The 19,098-nt window shown below is 42.3% G+C and overlaps 1 protein-coding gene across 3 annotated transcripts; it reads left to right on the top strand.

The window, feature by feature from the left end:
• The first annotated feature begins 312 nt into the window (after positions 1-312).
• Positions 313-17,227, top strand: LOC135707148 (inositol polyphosphate-4-phosphatase type I A). 3 transcript variants are annotated; one of them, XM_065228877.1, is made up of 11 exons: positions 313-510; positions 666-963; positions 1,108-1,203; positions 10,801-10,959; positions 11,035-11,235; positions 11,679-12,277; positions 12,842-12,942; positions 13,011-13,404; positions 13,466-15,346; positions 15,404-15,888; positions 15,957-17,226. In XM_065228877.1, exons 2-11 carry the CDS (start codon positions 846-848, stop codon positions 16,087-16,089), a joined length of 4,167 nt encoding a protein of 1,388 aa, XP_065084949.1. In that variant the 5' UTR covers positions 313-510; positions 666-845; the 3' UTR covers positions 16,090-17,226. The 3 variants fall into 3 exon arrangements, with proteins under 3 accessions (XP_065084949.1, XP_065084948.1, XP_065084950.1); XM_065228876.1 differs by having other exon boundaries at positions 313-506; XM_065228878.1 differs by lacking the exon at positions 1,108-1,203 and having other exon boundaries at positions 313-506; positions 15,957-17,227.
• Positions 17,228-19,098: the final 1,871 nt, after the last annotated feature.

Here is a 19,098-nt window from a genome sequence, read left to right on the forward strand (position 1 = left end):
ATTGTAGACGTAATAATATAAATCATTGTTAAGACAATAATTTTCGTCTTATTGCTACATTGTTTTTTAATGTATTTTTGTTGTTATTTTTTTAAATGCATGCTGAGAAGAAATTTAAACTTTTTTTTCTACTGTGTAAACTTTTATGTTATGAGAGTCTGCATCTGAGTTCGCCCCTGCAGTAAATCCTTCAAAATCCATTTTATGCTCTTTTATGTCAACAGTGAGTGCGATCGTTCGCCTTTCTTGGTCAGGGGGTGGTTTGGGTGGTAGAGACGGCGAAGGCGGGAGGCGCAGCAGAGCATAAAAAAACAGGGAGTGCAAATCGTCTGCCACTTTTGGGAAGACAAATTAGAGAAAATTAGCTAGAATTAAGTTTAAAAGTGTTTGGGATTGTCCGTAAAAGTCGCATAAAGTGCCAGTCCGCCGGTTGTGAGTGTAGTGCTATGTGAAATCCGTATCGAAATGAATAAATCGTGAGTTTTCTCCTCGTCACATTCGGGAAGGTAGGTAAGCCTAGCGGAAAAAAATATGGGTTTGTCTGCGGTGAAAACGGGCTAGCCCTTGCATTGATTTTTAAAGAATGGATTAAATTTGTCTGTTTTGCGCTCAGGTTACATTTCCAATTGTAGGCTCTTGGTAACAAAAGTGTAATTTCTTTGCAGAAAATGCGTCATTAGGGAAGCAAAAATCGCCAATCGATAATCGCTCTGCAGGAGGTGCTGCTGCTACTAGGGTGGGGGAAAAGGGTGTCCTAATTTCAAGGGACGACTGCAAATAAATTCAGCTGCACAAGCAAAAGGGCGTTCCGTACGTAGGAAATAAAGGAAACGGTGTCGATTGCAATGAGATTCAACAAACATGAACTGATTACTTTGGCCACACAACCGAGCAACAAGTTCGACAAGGAAGGACCACTCTATGTGACCGAAAAGCAGGAGGGATTCTTCCGGAAGACTGAAGGTAATTGAATGAGTTAGACTAAGTGTTTCAGACCGCATCTCAGGAGGGAGAGGGAACCATGTGTGCCCATTGTCGAATGTCGAATGTTCCTAGAAACACAACACATATACCAACATCGCATTAAAATTCCGAATAATCCTTCAGGCGAAGAGGCCAATAATAGCAACCAAATCATCCACGGCGGTAAGACTCATCACAAGCGCAAACAGTCGCTCAGTTGCATTGGTGGTACCACGAAAGGTTCGTTTTAAACATTTAACGCAGGAGACGTCACGCTCTCTCACTGTTCAGTTTGGCTTTTTCTAACACCGCAGAATGGTTGGAAATTGGTAGCTCTAATTTTCACACGGATATAGCACCCTTCCTCGCCTCTGTAAATAGCATAACTAACGGGAATAGTAGGTGTAGGCTTGTTTGTTCGGGTGTGTACTAACATTGAGGTGAATGGGTAGATATTACAATGGTTAATAGTTAGTCTAGTTGCTGATAGACAGACATAAGACTCTCGGGACGACAGGCAGACAGGCCCTCGGAAAGTCGGTAAAGGCGCAGCTACAAAGCAAAACCATGCTGGAGGTGGCTGGGTTCGATTCCCGGTCCGGTCTAGGCATTTTTCGGGTTGGAAAATTTCTCGACTTCCCTGGGCATAGAGTATGATTGATTGATGACAATTATACTAATGCAAAAATGGCACAGGCATCGAAAGCTCTCAATAAATAACTGTGGAAGTGCATCTAGACTCCTTAAGACTCTGGAAGGATTTTTCTGAAGACTCGTGATCCTTCCTTCTCCTGTAGATACCTTCTAGGAACTCCTAATAAAGATATTGGGAGACTCTCATCCTGAACAGTTCTGGTGAAGGTTCGTAAAGATCCCTGAAAACTCCTTGGACTCAAGAAGAATTCTGGAAATTTCTCTTCCAGACTCCAGACTTCTCCAGAAAAAAAACGTCTGTTGACTTCTAAAAACTCTTCTAAGGATTTCTCTTAGAGGCTCCTCCAGAAGGCACTTCCCGAAGACTGCTCCGCAGACTCCTTAGACTCCTGAGGACCACTTCTTATGAGGACTATCTTCGTACTTCTGATGATTTTGAGGACCCCTGAAGACTCTGGAAGTCTTTTTTTCTGTAGACTCATAAGCATTCCTTTTTTAGAACTTGAAGGCAATTGAAGGCTCCTCTTGTAGATACCTGAAGATTCTTGCGAATATATCGGGAGACTGGTCCTGAAAAGTTCAGCTGAATGTTCCTAAACATTCCTGAAGACTTCTTGGACTGACTCAAGAATACTTCTGGAAATTGTTCCTTCCAACTCTGAACTCCTCGAGAAAACGTCTTTTGAAGACTCTATCTAAAAACTCCTCTTAGAAACTCCTGTAGACTCATAAGGCACTTCCTAAAGATTGTCACAGACTCCTCTCAGACACTTTTCCTGAACAATTCAAAATTTATTTTGAAGACTGCTTCCCAAGGGCTACATTAACAATTCCGCAGACTTCTTGGACTCATGAGAACGACTACTTTGCACTCCTGAAAATTTCGTCTGAGTACTTCTGACTTCTGAAAACTTCTCGCATTATCTTGAAGATTCCTTCTTTTGAAGAATCTTGGAGACTCCTGACGACTACTTCTATATTCTTGAAATTCCTTCTGAAGATTCCTACGGACTACCCCTGACACCTCTTTCTATACTCCTGAAGATTAACTGAAAAGACTTTTGAAGACTTCGGGAAACTTCTCCTGAAGACTGAGGATTCCTGAGAACTCCTCCTGAAGACTTGTGAAGACTCCTTTTCAAGACATCTATGATTTTTTTTAGGAGTTCCTTGGTCAGGCTTCCCGGACTCTCGAAGACTTCTGGAAATCCTTCCAGAAGACTTCTGTTGTAGACCACCCTAGACATCTTTGAAAATTTCCTGTAGACTATTGAAGACTCCACTTTTACACTGTTTAAGACTGTTTCCTGAAGGTCTATCTAGAGGAGATTCAGAGATCTTTCAGATTTGAACATAAGAATGCCTTTTATTAAAGAGGCTACAAGGAAAGCACAAAACACTCTAAAACCTCAGAGGTTTCTTGATTACCTTTTTTAAAGGGTGAAAGTTGTCAAGGAGAAGCCCAGAGCTTCTTGGTAGCTTTTTGGTTAAACATTAAGACCTTCATGGTGAAGCTCCGGTGACTTCAAAAATAAGGTCATAGGCCTTCTAGAGGACAGTTAAAGGATTTCCAAGAAAAGATTAGATTCTATGAAGGTTCCACATGGTGACTTTCTGCTGAAGACTTCTACTAAAATCTCCTGAAGAAATCTCCTCAAACACTCTTGGGACCTTTGAAGGCTTCAATAAATTGCGCCTATAGACTCCCATAGATTGCTGAAGACTCGTTTTGCAAACTGCTCTTTAGGAAACTTCTGCAGACTCTTCCAGACTCCTGTTGAAGATCAAAGACTTCTTTGGAAAACTCCTGTAGACTACTGAAGCAGACTCCTCTTGAAAACTGTTAAAGACTTTTCCGGAATGGTTGTCCATATGAGACTCGGAGGTCTTTCAATACTGAACATGAGGAAGCCATAGTTTGGGATTTCCAGATTGTTCAAAAGACTGTTACGAAGGCTCATGTGTTAGGTGAACTTCAGAAGCTTCTTGAAGACATTCTTCAACGGTCTTCCAGAGATCTTATAGAAGTTGTCCGGTGGTGTTTGGAAATTGTCCAGGAGAAGCCCAGGGAACAGGTAGCTTTTTAGATAAACAAAAATTAAAACCTTCAAGGGAAAGCTCTGAAGACTTCAGAGGTTCTCCAGAAGAAATTTAGAAGTCTTCCATGAAATGTTGAGCTTCTATGACAAGGTGTCTTGTTTACTAGGAAACGACTCCTGTAGAATCCTCGAACTTCTGAAGACTCCTTGGAGTTCTGTAGACTTCTGGAAAGTTATTTTGAAGAGGAGTCTCCTACTCTTCCCGAAGATTTTCACTGGGAAAGAACTCTTGAACTCCTGACGACACCAGAAAATTCCATTTGAAGACTCCCAAATTTTGCTAAGCAACTCTTCCTGCAAAATGATTTTAAAGAGTACTGTAGACTCTTTTAGGAAACATCTGCTTACTTCTGTAGACTCCTTTGAATACATGATCTCGAGGAAAATCAGAGGTCTGAAAACTTCTCCTGAAGACTCATCACAAGAACTGAATGAAAAATCAGGGTCCTCGGACTACTAAAGACTTCCGGAAATATCTAAGGCACTTCTCCTGCAACTCTCAAAAGTCTCCTCCTAAAGGCTTCCTGTTGAATATCGAACACTACTCGCGAAGACTTCTCCGGGAGGTTGCTAAGGGTTCTATGAACATCTCGACCGATTTCAGGAAATTCCGTCGGTCAGTGTCCTCTAGATCTTCTAGGTGAATATTCCCGGAAACTCCTCAGTCTCCTGAAGACTTCTGGACGCATTCTCTGAACACTGTTCCGGACAACTTCTGAAAACTCCTTTTGAAGACATGTACTGGTTATTTCTGAAGACACCTCTTGGACAGATTCCTCGCATTCCTGAAGTTTTCTCAGAATCTCTCTTAAAAAATCCATCTACAGACATCTCTTGAAGTTGACAAAGGTCGAATGGACAAAAGGTCGAATGGACAAAAGGTCGAATGGACAAAAGGTCTAATTGAACTTAGAGGGGCAAAATATTGAATTGAACTTAGAGGACAAAAGGTCGAATGGACCAAATGTCGAATGGACAAAAGGTCGAAATGACCTTTGTCCCTCTAAGGTCGTAGGGATGAAATATCGAAGGAAATAAAGGTCGAATGGACAAAAGGTCGAATTGAACTTAGAGGGACAAAATGTCGAATTGAACTTAGAGAGACAAAAGGTCAAATTAAAATTAGAGGGTCAAAAGGTTATAGGGACATAAGATCGAAAGGACAAAAGGTCGAATTGAACTTAGAGAGACAAAAGGTTGAATTGAAATTAGAAGACAAAAGGTCGAAAGGTTGGATTGAACAGAGTGCAACTAAATATCGAAAAGACAAAAGGTCAAATTGAGCTTAAAGAGACAAAAGGTGGTAGGGACATAAGGTCGAATAGACAAAAGGTCGAATTGAGCTTAGAGAGACAAAAGTTCGTAGCGCCTAAAACTGCTGGAATCTATGACAAAAGGTCGAAGGAAAAAATTTTGAATGGCAAAAGGTCGAATTTAACATAAAGGGAAAAAAGGTTGAACGGGCGAAAGGTCGAATGGACAAAAGATCGAATTAAACTTAGAGGAAAAAGGGTTGGATTGAACTTAGAGGAACAAACTATCGGGTTGGATTGAACTTAGAGGACAAAAGGTCGAATTGAAATTAGAGAGACAAAAGGTTGAAGGGACAAAATATCGAAAGGACAAAAGGTTGATTTGAACTTAGAGGGACAAAAGAACGAATGGCAAAAAATCGAATTGAGCTTAAAGGAACAAAAGGTTGAATTGAAATTATAGGACAAAATGTCGAACGTACTAAAGGTCGAATTGAACATAGTGGGACAAAATATCGAAGAAGACAAAAGGTCGAATTGAACTTAGATGGACAACAGGTCAGATTGGACAAAGAGGGCAAAAGGTCGAATGGACAAAAGGTCGAATTGAACTTAGAGAGACAAAAGGTGGTAGGGAAAAAAGACCGAATAGACAAAAGGACGAATTGAGCTTAGAGAGACAAACGTTCGTAGGGCCTACAACTGCTGCAATCTATGACAAAAGGTCAAAGAAAAAATATGTTGAATGGCAAAAGGTCGAATTTAACTTAGAGGGACAAAAAGTTGAATGGACAAAAGTTCGAATGGTGAAAAGATCGAATGGAAAAAAGGTCGAATGGAAAAAAGGTGGAATGAACAAAAGGTCGAATTAAACATAGAGGGACGAAAGGTTTGATTGAACTTACAAGAACAAAATATCGAATGAACAAAAGGTCGAATTGAACTTAGAGGGAAAAAATGTTGAATTGAACTTACAGGACAAAAGGTCGAATTGTACTTAGAAGGACAAAAGGTTGAATGGACAAAAGGTCGAATGGTCAAAAGGTCGATTTAAACTTAGAGGGACAAAAGAACGAATGGCTAAAGATTGAATTGAGCTTAGAGGAACAAAAGGTCAAACGTACTAAAGGTCGAATTGAACATAATGGGACAAAATATCGAAAAGACAAAAGGTCGAATTGATCTTAGAGGTCAGATTGGACATAGAGGGCAAAAGGTTGAATTGAACTTAGAGAGACAAAATGTTGTAGGGACAAAAAATTGAATAGACAAAAGGACGAATTGAGCTTAGAGAGACAAAAGTTCGTAGGGCCTAGAACTGCTGCAATCTATGATAAAAGGTCGAAGAAAAAATATGTTGAATAGCAAAAGGTCGAATGGTGAAAAGATCGAATGAACAAAAGGTTGAATTGAACTTAGAGGGACAAAAGGTTTTAGGGACAAAATATCGAAGGGACAAAAGGTCAAATGAACAAAAGGTCGCTTTGAACTTAGAGGGACAAAAGAACGAATGGCAGAAGATCGAATTGAGCTTAGAGGAACAAAAGGTTCAATTGAAATTATTGGACAAAAGGTCGAATTGATCATATTGGGACAAAATATCGAAAATACAAAAGGTCGAATTTAACTTAGAGGGACAACAGGTCAGATTGGACATAGAGGGTAAAAGGTCGAATGGACAAAAGGTCAAATTGAACTTAGAGTGACAAAAGGTGGTAGGGACAAAAGGACGAATTGAACTTAAAGAGACAAAAGTTCGTAGGGCCTTGAACTGCTGCAATCTATGACAAAAGGTCGAGGAAAAAAATCTATGGCAAAAGGTCGACCTTAACTTAGAGGGACAAAAGGTTGAATGGACAAAAGTTCAAATGGTGAAAAGATCGAATGGACAAAAGGTGGAATGGACAAAAGGTCGAATTGATCATAGAGGGACAAAAGGTCGAATTGAACTTAGAGGGACAACAGGTCACATTGGACATAGAGGGCAAAAGTTCGAATGGACAAAAGGTCGAATTGAACTTATAGAAACAAAAGGTGGTAGGGAAAAATGTCGAATGGACAAAAGGACGAATTGGGCTTAGAGAGACAATAGTTCGTAGGGCCTAGAACTGCTGCAATCTTTGACAAAAGGTCGAAGATAAAATGTTGAATGGCAAAAGGTCGAATTTAACTTAGAGAGACAAAAGTTCGAATGGTGAAAAGGTCGAATTGAACTTAAAGCGATAAAGGTCGCAGGGACAAAATTTCGAAGTGATAAAAGGTCGAGCGGACGAAAAGTCGAATGGAAAAAAGGTCCAATTGAACTTAGAAGGGCAAAAGGTTGAATAGACAAATGGTCGAATTAAACTTAGATAGACAAAAGGTCGAATGGACAAAATGTGGAATAGAAAAAGGTCGAATTGAACTTAGAGGGACAAAAGCTCAAATTGAACTTAGACGACAAAAGGTTGAATTAACAAAAAGGCAAATTGAACTTAGAGGGACAAAACGACGAATGGGCAAAAGGTCGAATTGAACTTAGAGGAACAAAAAGTTGAATTTAAATTAAAGGACAACATATCGAATAGACAAAACGTCGAATTGAACTTAGCGGGACAAAAACTCGGATTGAACTTAGAGAGACAAATGATCGAATGGACAAAAGGTGGAATAGACAAATGTCGAATTGAACATAGAGTGACAAAAGGTTGGATTAAATTTAGAGGAACAAAACATCGAATGGACAAAAGGTCGAATTGAACTTACAGGGGAAAAAGGTTGAATTGAACTAAGAGGACAAAAGGTCGAATTGAACTTAAAGGAACAAAAGGTCATAGCACAGACAAACAGACGTAACTCTTTGAAAAAGTTTTTCATGAAAACATAGGACCTCAGTAACGACATCTCACAGGCTTCTCGCGGAAAACAAGCTTGCTCCCTAACTCGCAAACAATATTGCATGAAAGTTCTATAGAATGTATAGAAACGTCAAAATGATCCGATGCCAGCGCTGCGACGAGTAGTTCGCGAAACTGATAATATTCAAATCAACCGTTAAATGCGTGAACGAAGATACACAATGAAGAGTTACGTCTGTTTGTCTGTGGTCATAGGTACAAAATATCGAAGGGACAAAAGATTGAATACAGATTGATACATGTTCATTTCGACCTTTTATCCCTTGGAACTTTTGGCCATCTAAGTTCAATTCAAACTTTCGTCCATTCGACCTATTGCCCTTCGACCTTTTGTCCTACAACCAATTGCTGTGTAGACTTCTTTTGAAAACTCCCGTTGAATCTTGAAGACTCCTCTAGGGCACTGATTAAGACTTTCTCTTACGGAGTATCTAGAAAATACTCGAAGATCTTTCTGATGACAGTTCTAAACATTTCTCAGCCATTTCCAGAGAATATCGAAAAGACAATTCAAGAGCCTATTACGGAGGTTTACAAGTTAGGTGAACTTTAACTTTTAAAGGTCTTCCAGAAAAAAGGTAGAAATCGTCCTGAGAAGGTTAAAAGTTCTCCACGAGAAGCCCATAGATCTTCTAGCTAAGAGATTCTCTAGTTCGGAACGAGCTGAAGAAGAAGTTCAGAGATCTTTTAGAGGAAAAATAAAGACCTTCGAGGGCTAAAAATCAGAAGAAATTAAAGAACAGCTAATGCCTTGTTCCGACTGGAGAGTTATAACGGTTGTCAAATAATTGTAACACAGAAACCTTGATGGATAGCACTATAACATGATATAACTCTGTAGTCTGAACGTACTTAAGTTCTACGTGTTTTACAGGAGAAGATTCCTGAAAACTCCTCGGACTCCTCTGAGGTCTGTAGAATTCTGGAAACTTTTCGCGAAGCGCAGTCTCCTATTCCTTCTGATGACTTCTACTGATAAGTTCTGAAGAAGCCCAAGACGACTTCAAAAAATTTTACATTAAGTCTCCCTAAGATTGATGCAGATTCTTCCTGCAAACTCCTTTGGAAGAGCGTTGTAGAAAACTCTTGAAGATTGCTCTTTCTAGAGGATTATCAAGAGCAAATATGATAGTTTAATGACATTTAAGGTCAGTTCAGAACTTATCTAGGTAAGATTTGCCTGGAAGTATGCCTTCTCAAGGGGCCTTCCTTCCCCAAGTAACCATAGGCACGTTATTTCGTCTTTTTGGCTAGATACAGCTGAACAACGGCTATATCAGTGTTTGCAAGTTCTGATGAGGCCGGTGTATAGCCAAAAAGGCGAAATAACGTGCCTATAGTTACTTGGGTAGCTTAGTCGGTAAGGGCGCAGCTGTAAAGCAAGACCATGCTGGATGAGGCTGGGATTCCCGGTCTGGTCCACGACTTTTTCGGATTGAATAATTTTTCGACTTCACTGGGCATAGAGTATGATTGTTCTTGCTCCACAATACACAGTTCGTCTTCTTGCTCACGTTATGACGCAATCGGATGACTAGATGGCGATAGTGTTTAACGTATTTTTAATATGGCTTCTTGGGCATGAATTTGAATGTAAATTCTATGAGCTGTCACGTCGGTTCGTCGGTGGTAATTAAGCCAAATAAGAAAAAAAAGGAAGAGGAGGAAGAAGAAGAAGGCCTTCGAAGGGATTTTCAGCGATCGTGGAAGCGTAGTTCGAAGGGCTATCACAGAGGTTCAATGGTCAGGTGAATTCTAGAGGTTTCGAAGGAGTTCAAAAGCAAGTTTAACGTAGGACGTAGGACGTCATGACGCTCAGAAGGCTTCCACAAGTAGATTGACTTCACCAGGAAGCTTTGAGCACCGACAAAGCAACATGAAACTGAAAATTAACTCTTGATCGAGAATCCATAACGGCCGATTCAAATGTGCAGCGATCCCATCTGTCTTTGTTTTTATCTAGATAAAAATAATTTGTCCGGAATAGATTAGACACGAACCAACTCATACATTTTGTACCCGTGTTCGTGGCTAGGGTAAAGATTTTCCGCGAACACGGCGGCAGATGTCAGTTTTGTGCTTTGATCAGAAATGTCATTGTAATTTGTACAGTAATTCATGTCGGTTTGTCGGTGGTTTGAAGGCTTTCTGAAGTCATCCATTCAGGAGGAACAAATTTGAAAAATTGAGAAAGGGTTCTGATCTTTCTCTAAAAGACCTATGAACTTCGTTTACTCAGAACTGAAACAATTTTCGGTGGAGGTTATTTTTGAATATGGTTTCAGTGATCGCGGAAATGCAGGTCTTACAATATGCATCATCTGGAAGAGTGTCGGATTTTTGAAGCGGAATTCAGCAGAATTCATCCTAGATTGGCCAGATAGTTGAGAAACGTTCTTGCAATTCTTGCAGAATTCCAGACAGTTGAAAATTGTCGAGTGTTGAAATTGCAACTTTTCTTAGATCTAAACGACCGGTACTGTAAACTGTATACAGGGCCCATAAATGCATAACTGTCCCATCTCCGCTTGTTTTCCAATTTACATGGACAAGTTACGCCTTTATGGGTTCTAGTACACTGAAACGAACACATAAGAACACACTCGTCACGGTTGTGGAAACTATACTCACAGACAAACAGACATAACACATTGAACATTTTTCATTGCTAAACATTGTCGCTAAAACGCTATCGGCTATACGCCCAACAGATGCCGATGGTAGTGAGTAAACGTCAAACGCAAAGAAAAATGAGCGTTAAATACATGCGAATGTTACGTCTGTTTGTCTGTACTACACTTGTTACATCAGAGTTTGACATTGCACCTACTCACCCAACTAACCCCGCCTATAGTCCTAAGTAACTTTCCCGGAACTGATCTGATGATCGCAGTCACTAACGTTTCCCCTCTCTTCCCCAATCTCGCAACACAGTCAGCCTCGAAAAGTGGTGCCGTCTGCGGGGCAATCTGCTGTTCTACTTCAAAACCGCCGACCAATTCTCGGAACCGCAGGGATGCATCGTGCTGGAGAAGTACCGCTGCGCTAGGCACGGCGACCAGAAGGAGTACGACGGTTACGTGTTCTATCTGGGTAAGATGGCCATATTTTGTTCGGTTGAGTTGAGAGATGAAGTTTTAAGCTTTTCGTTATATCGAACCGAAACAGAATTTGAGGACGGCCTGCGGCAGCGATTCGCCACCAACACCGAACAGGAGCGGCTAGAATGGATGCAGGCGATCGGTCTGGCCGGGTACGACGTTAAGCGGGCTCAGTTGAAGTACCTGAGGGAACAGATCGACAAGAAGCGTGGCACGATTCACGACGTGGACGTCGACATGCTGCGATTGCAGACCGGCAAAGAGATAGGTGATTTGATTGAGTTTTAAAAAAATTACACGGTTGTTGACATACATGATGGTGCTGGAAGATTGTGTAGATTTCGTTCGGTAGGATCGACTAAAAGTAAAAAGTACAGGTGCGCGTAAAGGCATTTAGTGTTGAGGCAAGATGGGACCAAAGCATTTACGAGTGAAAGTTCTTCGTTTGTGTTGTGTTTATTTTTCATAATAAAAGCATGTCATTGTCGTTATCAGTAAACTTCTGTTGTTGTTATTCTTTAACTCATCCCATCCCAGCAAGTAGCGATAGAGAATCCCGTTTAGCATTTTTAGAAACCTCTCAAAATTATTCCAACTTACCGGTAGTCGGTCCTATTCTTCGCAATCTGCACGCTCGCACCAGCTCGTCATCAACCTTCGTGATCTTTAGTCGTAGAATGTCTCTTACGGATTTCACTGCTCCTCTCGTAGAGCTCAACGAAGTTCCGATCTGCGAGTCGGCCATCTCCTGTGACAATCTACTCTGTGACGGCAATGGAAAACCACCGAATCCATCGGTCGTAGTACAGGTCACTTCGAACAACCGAGCCGGCAGTGGTTGGGTCAAGTACGGTCGAACGGAGGTCATCAATCGAAGCTCGAATCCCCAGTTCATCTGCACCATAACGTTCCGAGCCGGTGATGGGCTGAATGCGAAATCGCAGATCCGTTTCACGGCGTACGATGTGCGCGAGAAGGTCACCCAGACTGCGGTGCCGATCGGGTGGGCAGAAGTAGCCCTTGGGGTTATAACGGACACTTCGCGGCTGAGGATACCGCTGCGGACGCAGAGTCCGTGCGGAGGGAATGCTGGATTTATCACGATCGCGACGTGTGCACCGGATTTGGAGAAGAAGACGTCGCGATCACCGGCCAAAGGTGGCATGGATCATCAATATCAGCAACAGCATCAGCAGCAGCAACAGCAGGCGATCGGGCACCGGAGATCGCAATCGTTGCCACCGAAGCTGGGCGTGAAGTTGTTCATTCCGCCGCCCTCGAAGGTGGCGCTGATGTTTATCAACCCGAGTGTGAGTATTGGTGCAGGGACATACGTATTACGATGTTAGTTTCGAGATAAGCTTGTACAAGGTTGAAGACGGATATTGATGCTGGAGATGCTGAATGAATGAAAACCACGATTGCCTAACTTCTTGATCGGAGCAAGTTGTACTCTAGGGTAGGTCAACTTTACAACTCCCTGCTCTTCATTAGGGCTGTGACGATATCGATAAATATCAGGTCTAAATTATCGATACGATAACCGATATTTGAAAATCCGATATCAACGATAATCAAAATTCGATATCGGTTTGATGTTAATAATGATCGACATGGTTCTATCGTCGTTGGTTCTATCTCCAGCTGAAGGATCTGGTAACGAAGAATTTGTTCGTGATGATTTATTTATTTATTTACAATTTAATCGCTGGAAAACTTTAAATGCAATTCACACATATTTTCAATATTTCTCATACCATTCCCATATTCGTCGGTGCCCATAGTAGAACCGAATTTGTTTTTGATTCAGTTCCACCCTGGAACTACCACCCATGATCACGCTCACAAAAGAAATTCCCATTTCCCGCCCACAGATCCACACATATCGCTTGCATTCCGGATTGGGCGGGGACATCAGTGTTCAGGAGATCATGCTCGAAAGCCAGCTGTGCTACATCATCCCGCAGCAGTTGCTGTAAGTACTTTCGTCCGTAGTTGATTCTTCAGTCAAATATAAATTAAATTTAAAAATCATTGATCCAGCTCCATCTGGATCGCCCGCGAAAAGGAACTGCTGCAGGAAATCTCCGGCATGGGCGAGCTGGGTGGCGAGTGGCGCCACCGGCAGATGGAACTACTGGACAAGCATCTCAAACTGCTCAAGGACTACTCGCAGGCGAAGCAGTTCCTGAAGCAGCAGCAACAGCAGGGGAAGTACTTCAAGGCTAGCTGCAAGAAGAGCGATGAGACGGTGGAGTTTGCTCCGGTGAATCTGCACCTCCAGCGGATGTGGGCTCACAACGATACGCTGAAGCGGGCCGGGGTTCTGGATGTAACGACGGTGGGGGCATTCACCCGACACACGGGCAAGTCCAAGACGGGAGGATTGATCAAGCTACTTCAGCAGATCAAGGACTTGAATGCCAAGGATGGTGGGGTGGGTTGAACATTTTCTGAAATTACTTAGAATCGGTTACAGATGTTTTTTCTTTCACCAGAACTCGGAGAAAGTGGCCGCAGCGAACGACGCCGTACAGGCCATCAAACAACTCCGGAAGGAGATCGTGGAGATCATGTCGCAGTTGCTCTATCTGGCCAAGTCCAAGAACCCAAAGGGGATGCTTCCGCTGTGCACCGACATGATGACCAAAACTCGAGCTTTACTCAACATTTGGGAACCGAATCTGGTGGAGGAGGCTTTTGCATTCATCGAACGTCACCGGATAATCGAAGATCCGCTGCAATCGGTTGAGGGCAGTTCCTGTGGAAACGGATCTTCCATTCCGATGTCACCGTTCAAGAAGATTACCCAACAACTGGGTGCTCTGGATCTGAAAAGTCCCGAGCTGGAGGATTTTTCCACGCCGATGGGACCGGCTCCGGATTTGTGGCCGCAGGTTCGGACCAGCAAATCCGGCGTTTTGGGAGCCTTTGGAAGTAGCACAAAATCCAAGTCGCCATCCTCGGTCGATGTGAGCACAATCGCAACGATCCAGAGCACTTTCAATCAAATGAGCAATAGCAAATCGAAGGACTATTTGATGTCCTGTTCACTTCCGGCGGCGTGTTACCTCCCGACAGAGCAGCCGAAGGAATCCAAGTTGAAAAAATCTACCCCAACGGAAGCGACAGCTTCCGGAAGTGAGCTCAAGTTTAGTGAAACACATTTCGATGTCAACGGGGAGGTTACGACGTTGACACCGGCCGCCACACCGGTGGAATGTTCCGTGAAATCTCCGGAAGTGGAGAAAGCGGAGGAAGCGACTCCGGAAGGTTCTCGATCAGGGCTATCCGTCAATCAGCTGCTGGAGAACAAAAACGAGCTGCTATCGAATGTGTACGATGAGAACGGTTATCTGATTGAGAATACGGCCATTGTCTTGGGTCACAATGGGGCGTTCCTGGATACGAAGGTGATGAGCTCGAGTCCTTCTGCGAACTATTATCGACCGACGGAGGAACCGGAACCGCTAGATCTAACCCAGCTGAACATCGAAGCCAGTGTGATGTGTCTGGTTAGTAAGGTTAAGTTTCTTTGTGGTCGCTGCGGGAGTCCAGCTGTTCGGCTGCGGCAACCAAAGGGGTCCATCAAGTCCGGTCGGGGAGTTCCGTTTGGGGCGTTACCGCCGGATGTGGTGACCAGTCAGCCGCTGTCATTGCCTTGTGCTGACGAAGGGCAGGAACTGGACAAGGATCCTACGGAAATTCCCGGGGGGAGTTTCCCGAAGGATCTTTTACCAGGTCCCTCCGGGAAACCTCCGCTCTGCAGCAAGGATCTGAACCTGGCCTTGACTCAGGCGGTAGGTGAAGTTACGCGCAAAGTTAAGAAGGGTAACAAGTTTACGGACGGTTTGGATCTGTCCCTTACCACGGATTGGGCGTCGGAACTGCGACCTTCGATGAAGAAGCTCCGGCAAGCTATGGATGGGTTGCTGAAGACGGCGCGGCTCATGCATTCCGTTCAACGGCTTCAGCAGGACATGAAGAAGACTTCCACCGTTTTGGCCGTTATGTATCGGAGAGATGTGTGTTTCTCGCAGGCTTTGACTTCGTTGGTTTCCGCTCTGATGGCGAAGCTCTGGGGGCAGAACGTAACGGAGAACTACATCGGGTTGTTGTGCAATCTCGGGCCGTTGGCTTGCTTCGAAGGATTTCTGTCACTGTATGGGAGCGAAGCGGACATGTGGGGCGACATGGGTGTGGCCATTACGGATCTGGGATCGGTGAGCTTTACGCTGGTCCGGAGTAATATCCAGAGGGACTCGAAAGCGGTTCCGATACCGAGGGTGATCGGTTCCAGGCAGAAGATGACTGTTCTGCTACCAGTTCCGGAATCGGTGTTTTGCCATCTACCGACGAAGGAGAGCACAAGCTTTAAGGTAGGTTAGGGAAGGAGAGTCGGGTTGTCAGATTTGTTCAAAAGATCTACTCCGCAGGTCACTCCGGTCTTTTTCAACATCGGCATCAACGAAAAGGCAACGCTGGCGGAAACCTTGGGCTACACCAAGGAGCAACACCGCTCCAACTGGGACAACTACGATCGACTGAAGCAATACCACGTGCGGTACAAACAGATCCCCTTCAACTTTATCAACCCTTCCTGTTCGGCGGCTCTGGATACTCCAACGAAAACCGGCCTAGCGACCACCCAACAGAAGGAAGTCCTGGTGCCGGAACACGCCGTCGCAACTCTGTTCGGTGATATGGAAGAGCAGCTGAGGGCGAATAGTTCGAAGAACTATCGAATATTGACATTGGCGGAGGACATTACCCGGTCGATGCAGGGATTGAGGTTTACCTCGTGTAAAAGTGCCAAGGATCGGACCTCGATGGGCGTCACGCTGGAACAGTGCCGGGTGCTGCAGCAGGAGTTCCACCTATCGAGTGCCAATGCGCAGATTGTTCTGGATACGATGCGAAGGTAAGCTTATGGTTTGACGTTTGCCGAGGGGGGGTGTTTGTGAACATTGTTCTGTTTTGGAATTTCAGCGAAGGAACCCGTTCGGACAATACCATGAAGAACATTGGCCTGCGGAAGTATGCCTTCAATTTGCCGCAGGTTCTGTCGCTGCCACAGGTTTACCGACCTCCGGCCGGTGCCTACGGAAAGGCCCAATCGTAAGTCAATTTCCTTGGGTTTCCAACCAGCAAAATGGTATGTGTATGTTTGTGTGTGCGTGTGTATGTTTATAACTTCTTCCAAGCCAAAATGAGGTTAGTTTGTGTAATGGAAATCACGGTAGGAACAGCAGCAGGAGCGGCAGTTGATTCTTATAGCAAATCTATTCTATTATTTAACAAATTTTACTGATTTACTAATGCAACACAGCCACCGCGCAATTTTTCTTAGCGTTTAAGTAAGATTCTCCTCGTACTAAATCGTTGTTAATGTTGAAAGGTATGATTAATTTATTGAAACAAAAAAAACCATAATACTTGTCACGTTTTATCTGCTTCCGAAGTAAGATTTTAATCAGTTTTATCGACCTCAAGTTTTGTTACGAACCTATATAAACAACCCTGTAACCCTTTACAAACTTTGCATTGATAAGTAGTTGTTACGAACCATATAAAATGCTAACCAAATAATCCACTCTCGAATGAAAGTTAATTATTGTTTTGATTCTGCCCGATAGGAAGGGGAAAAATCCGGAAAGTGAAGTTAGAATAGTCTGAAAGTAATTAGACTGAAACCGATTTCTCACAGAACATAATCGAAAACACGCATCAAAAATCAACCTTGATAGACTTGAATGGGGTCATTGTGCCGTAGTTAGAAGTGCTGTTCAATTGACGGTAGTATGATAAACAATTGGATTGCACCGGAAATGTGCCAAATTTATTTAGATTTTTTTTTCCCGTCAAAAATATTATTCTCTAAGGTTAAAAAGAAAATTGGAACGGATCAAAATTTTGAGACAAATAAATATCACCACAAGGTTTTAATAAATGATACGAAAACTCAATTAAGCAACTAAAACTATAACCAATATAAACCAGAACAAATGTTATTACCAGGTACACAATTAGGCAGACACTTTTTCGAAAGGTACAGCAAATTTTTATAACGGAACATATTATTGGCAAAACAAAAGCAGTACTTAGACCGACACCTGAAACTTTGTGGCAGTGAGAGAGGTTCAACCGCTTCCCGAATTGGTCAAATTTGCAATATATGGCGGGGAAGTCGAAGAAGAAGTATTACGAGAACCGAATAAATTAGTGCAAAGTGAAGCAGTTTACTGGAAAATTGAAGCAAGTGCCAAGTATTTTGGAAAATAGATAGATGAAAGAAATTCCCGGAAGCTCTTGTTGTACGATGTATTGAAAAATTTCAAATCCATCATTTTGAAAAAAAAAGTGCAATGATTACCTATAACAGACAATGCAAAGTGAACAAGATCAAGTCTAAAATTTACTTTTCTTTGCGATTTGATCTGGAACTGCTCATGTGATTCCTATTGTTTTTTACTGCCGATGTTCACAATGTAAATTTTGATTATATTTTTATGCGTTTATTTCTTACACAGGAACGCGTTGAATGGATTCTCCCTTCTACTGCTAACAGCAGAGGTGTTTCGAAGAACTCTGTCGAATGCGATGAAATCACTGCGCGTATTGTTCTGTTGTGAAAAGAGCAATGGATTTGACTGCAGTTGAAGGTATTCGCTAAAGATTTCCGATTTATCTACCGGCTGCAATGAAATTATCTACGGAGCATAACCTAGTTGCTGCAGAATAAGGTGAGTGTTTGTTATGATCCTTCTCTAAATAAGCTTTCTCATAGTTTATTGTGCATTGAGGAGTAGTTATTTAATCGATTTATAGATAAATTATCTTGAAATCATATTCTAAAATAACACAAAATAAATAGGCAGTTGGAACAGAACACTGGCGTGTGTTTTGTCATATAGCATATTTTGAAGCAATCATCGGCAGAATCAATCACGTCCGATTTACGTGAAATATCATGTAACTTATCTGTATTTAGAAAATCGCAAATGTTACGTGACGTTAGTAACGTTGACCTGCATTACACGTCGTGTCCACTAAAAATGTTGGTCAAATCGACCGTATATTCACGTAAACAGATTTAGTATATTTGTGTTTGTGTGTTTGGGACTTCGATATTTCCGCGAAACGAGATTTACGTGATTTTCAGGTACGCAAAAAAAGTTATTATGGCGTCACCAAGCGTGGTGGAAGAACACCTCAAAAATTAGAAATTTCCCAGCATATTGCTACAAATATTGGACCGTAATTTGATTCATTTACTTGAATTTATTTATGATTATATGTAGCCTTTTTCTAGTTTTATAATTTCAGACGGTGGCATCAACATTTTGAGTCTGCAAACAGTTATTAATATTTTGACAGAATTAGAAATCTCATAAACATTTCTACCTAGGGTAAATGTCGGCTTCGGCACCCATTGACTGTTTTCGGCAACCAAAATTTAAACGTTAATTTCACTATGTTTTCCCATCAACGCACTTCCCTGAATGTGTCCAAACGATTGTTTAGCCTTTCAGCTTCAATCTGATTATATTTAAACGATCGAGCAATCCAGTAATGCTACATTTTTCTTCAAATAAAGCATACGCACTACAAAATGGGGTTGATTTCGAGTTGCCGATAATAGAACAGCTGGTTAACACGCAGTTCTAATGGGAAGGTTGCCGAAGAAAACGAGGCTGCCGACAATAGTCACACTCACCTGAGAAGTTTGGAGCGTTGTAAAAACGCTTTCAAACAGTTTTGAAGAATTCTGTCGATTAAAATGGATAGAGAAGCAAGCAGCAGATGAATGTAAACCAACAGACACGTCATATATGTGCGTGACGCTGAGAAAATGCTAATAGAAGTGTGGACACTGCTTAGATTGACGAGAATACGTAAATTCCCCTACCAAGTAATCAATAATTTCCAATTTTTTGAGTTATCTGCCCGATGAAATTGCATAATAGTAACTGCTTTTACATATAAGTTCCATTATTCTCATCCAAAATTCACGTACAAATTACGTGAAAGCATTTTAAACAAAATGGAATAACAAGTAAAAGTTACCAGTTTTCCAGTAGTTTTCACCCCGATTTCACGTAAGCAGTACGTGGAAATTAGGTGTTATTTA

This window comes from Ochlerotatus camptorhynchus, unplaced genomic scaffold, assembly GCF_037179485.1.
Source record: "Ochlerotatus camptorhynchus isolate MF236.1 unplaced genomic scaffold, CSIRO-AGI_Acam_v1.1 ptg000304l, whole genome shotgun sequence".
NCBI lineage: Eukaryota > Metazoa > Arthropoda > Insecta > Diptera > Culicidae > Ochlerotatus > Ochlerotatus camptorhynchus.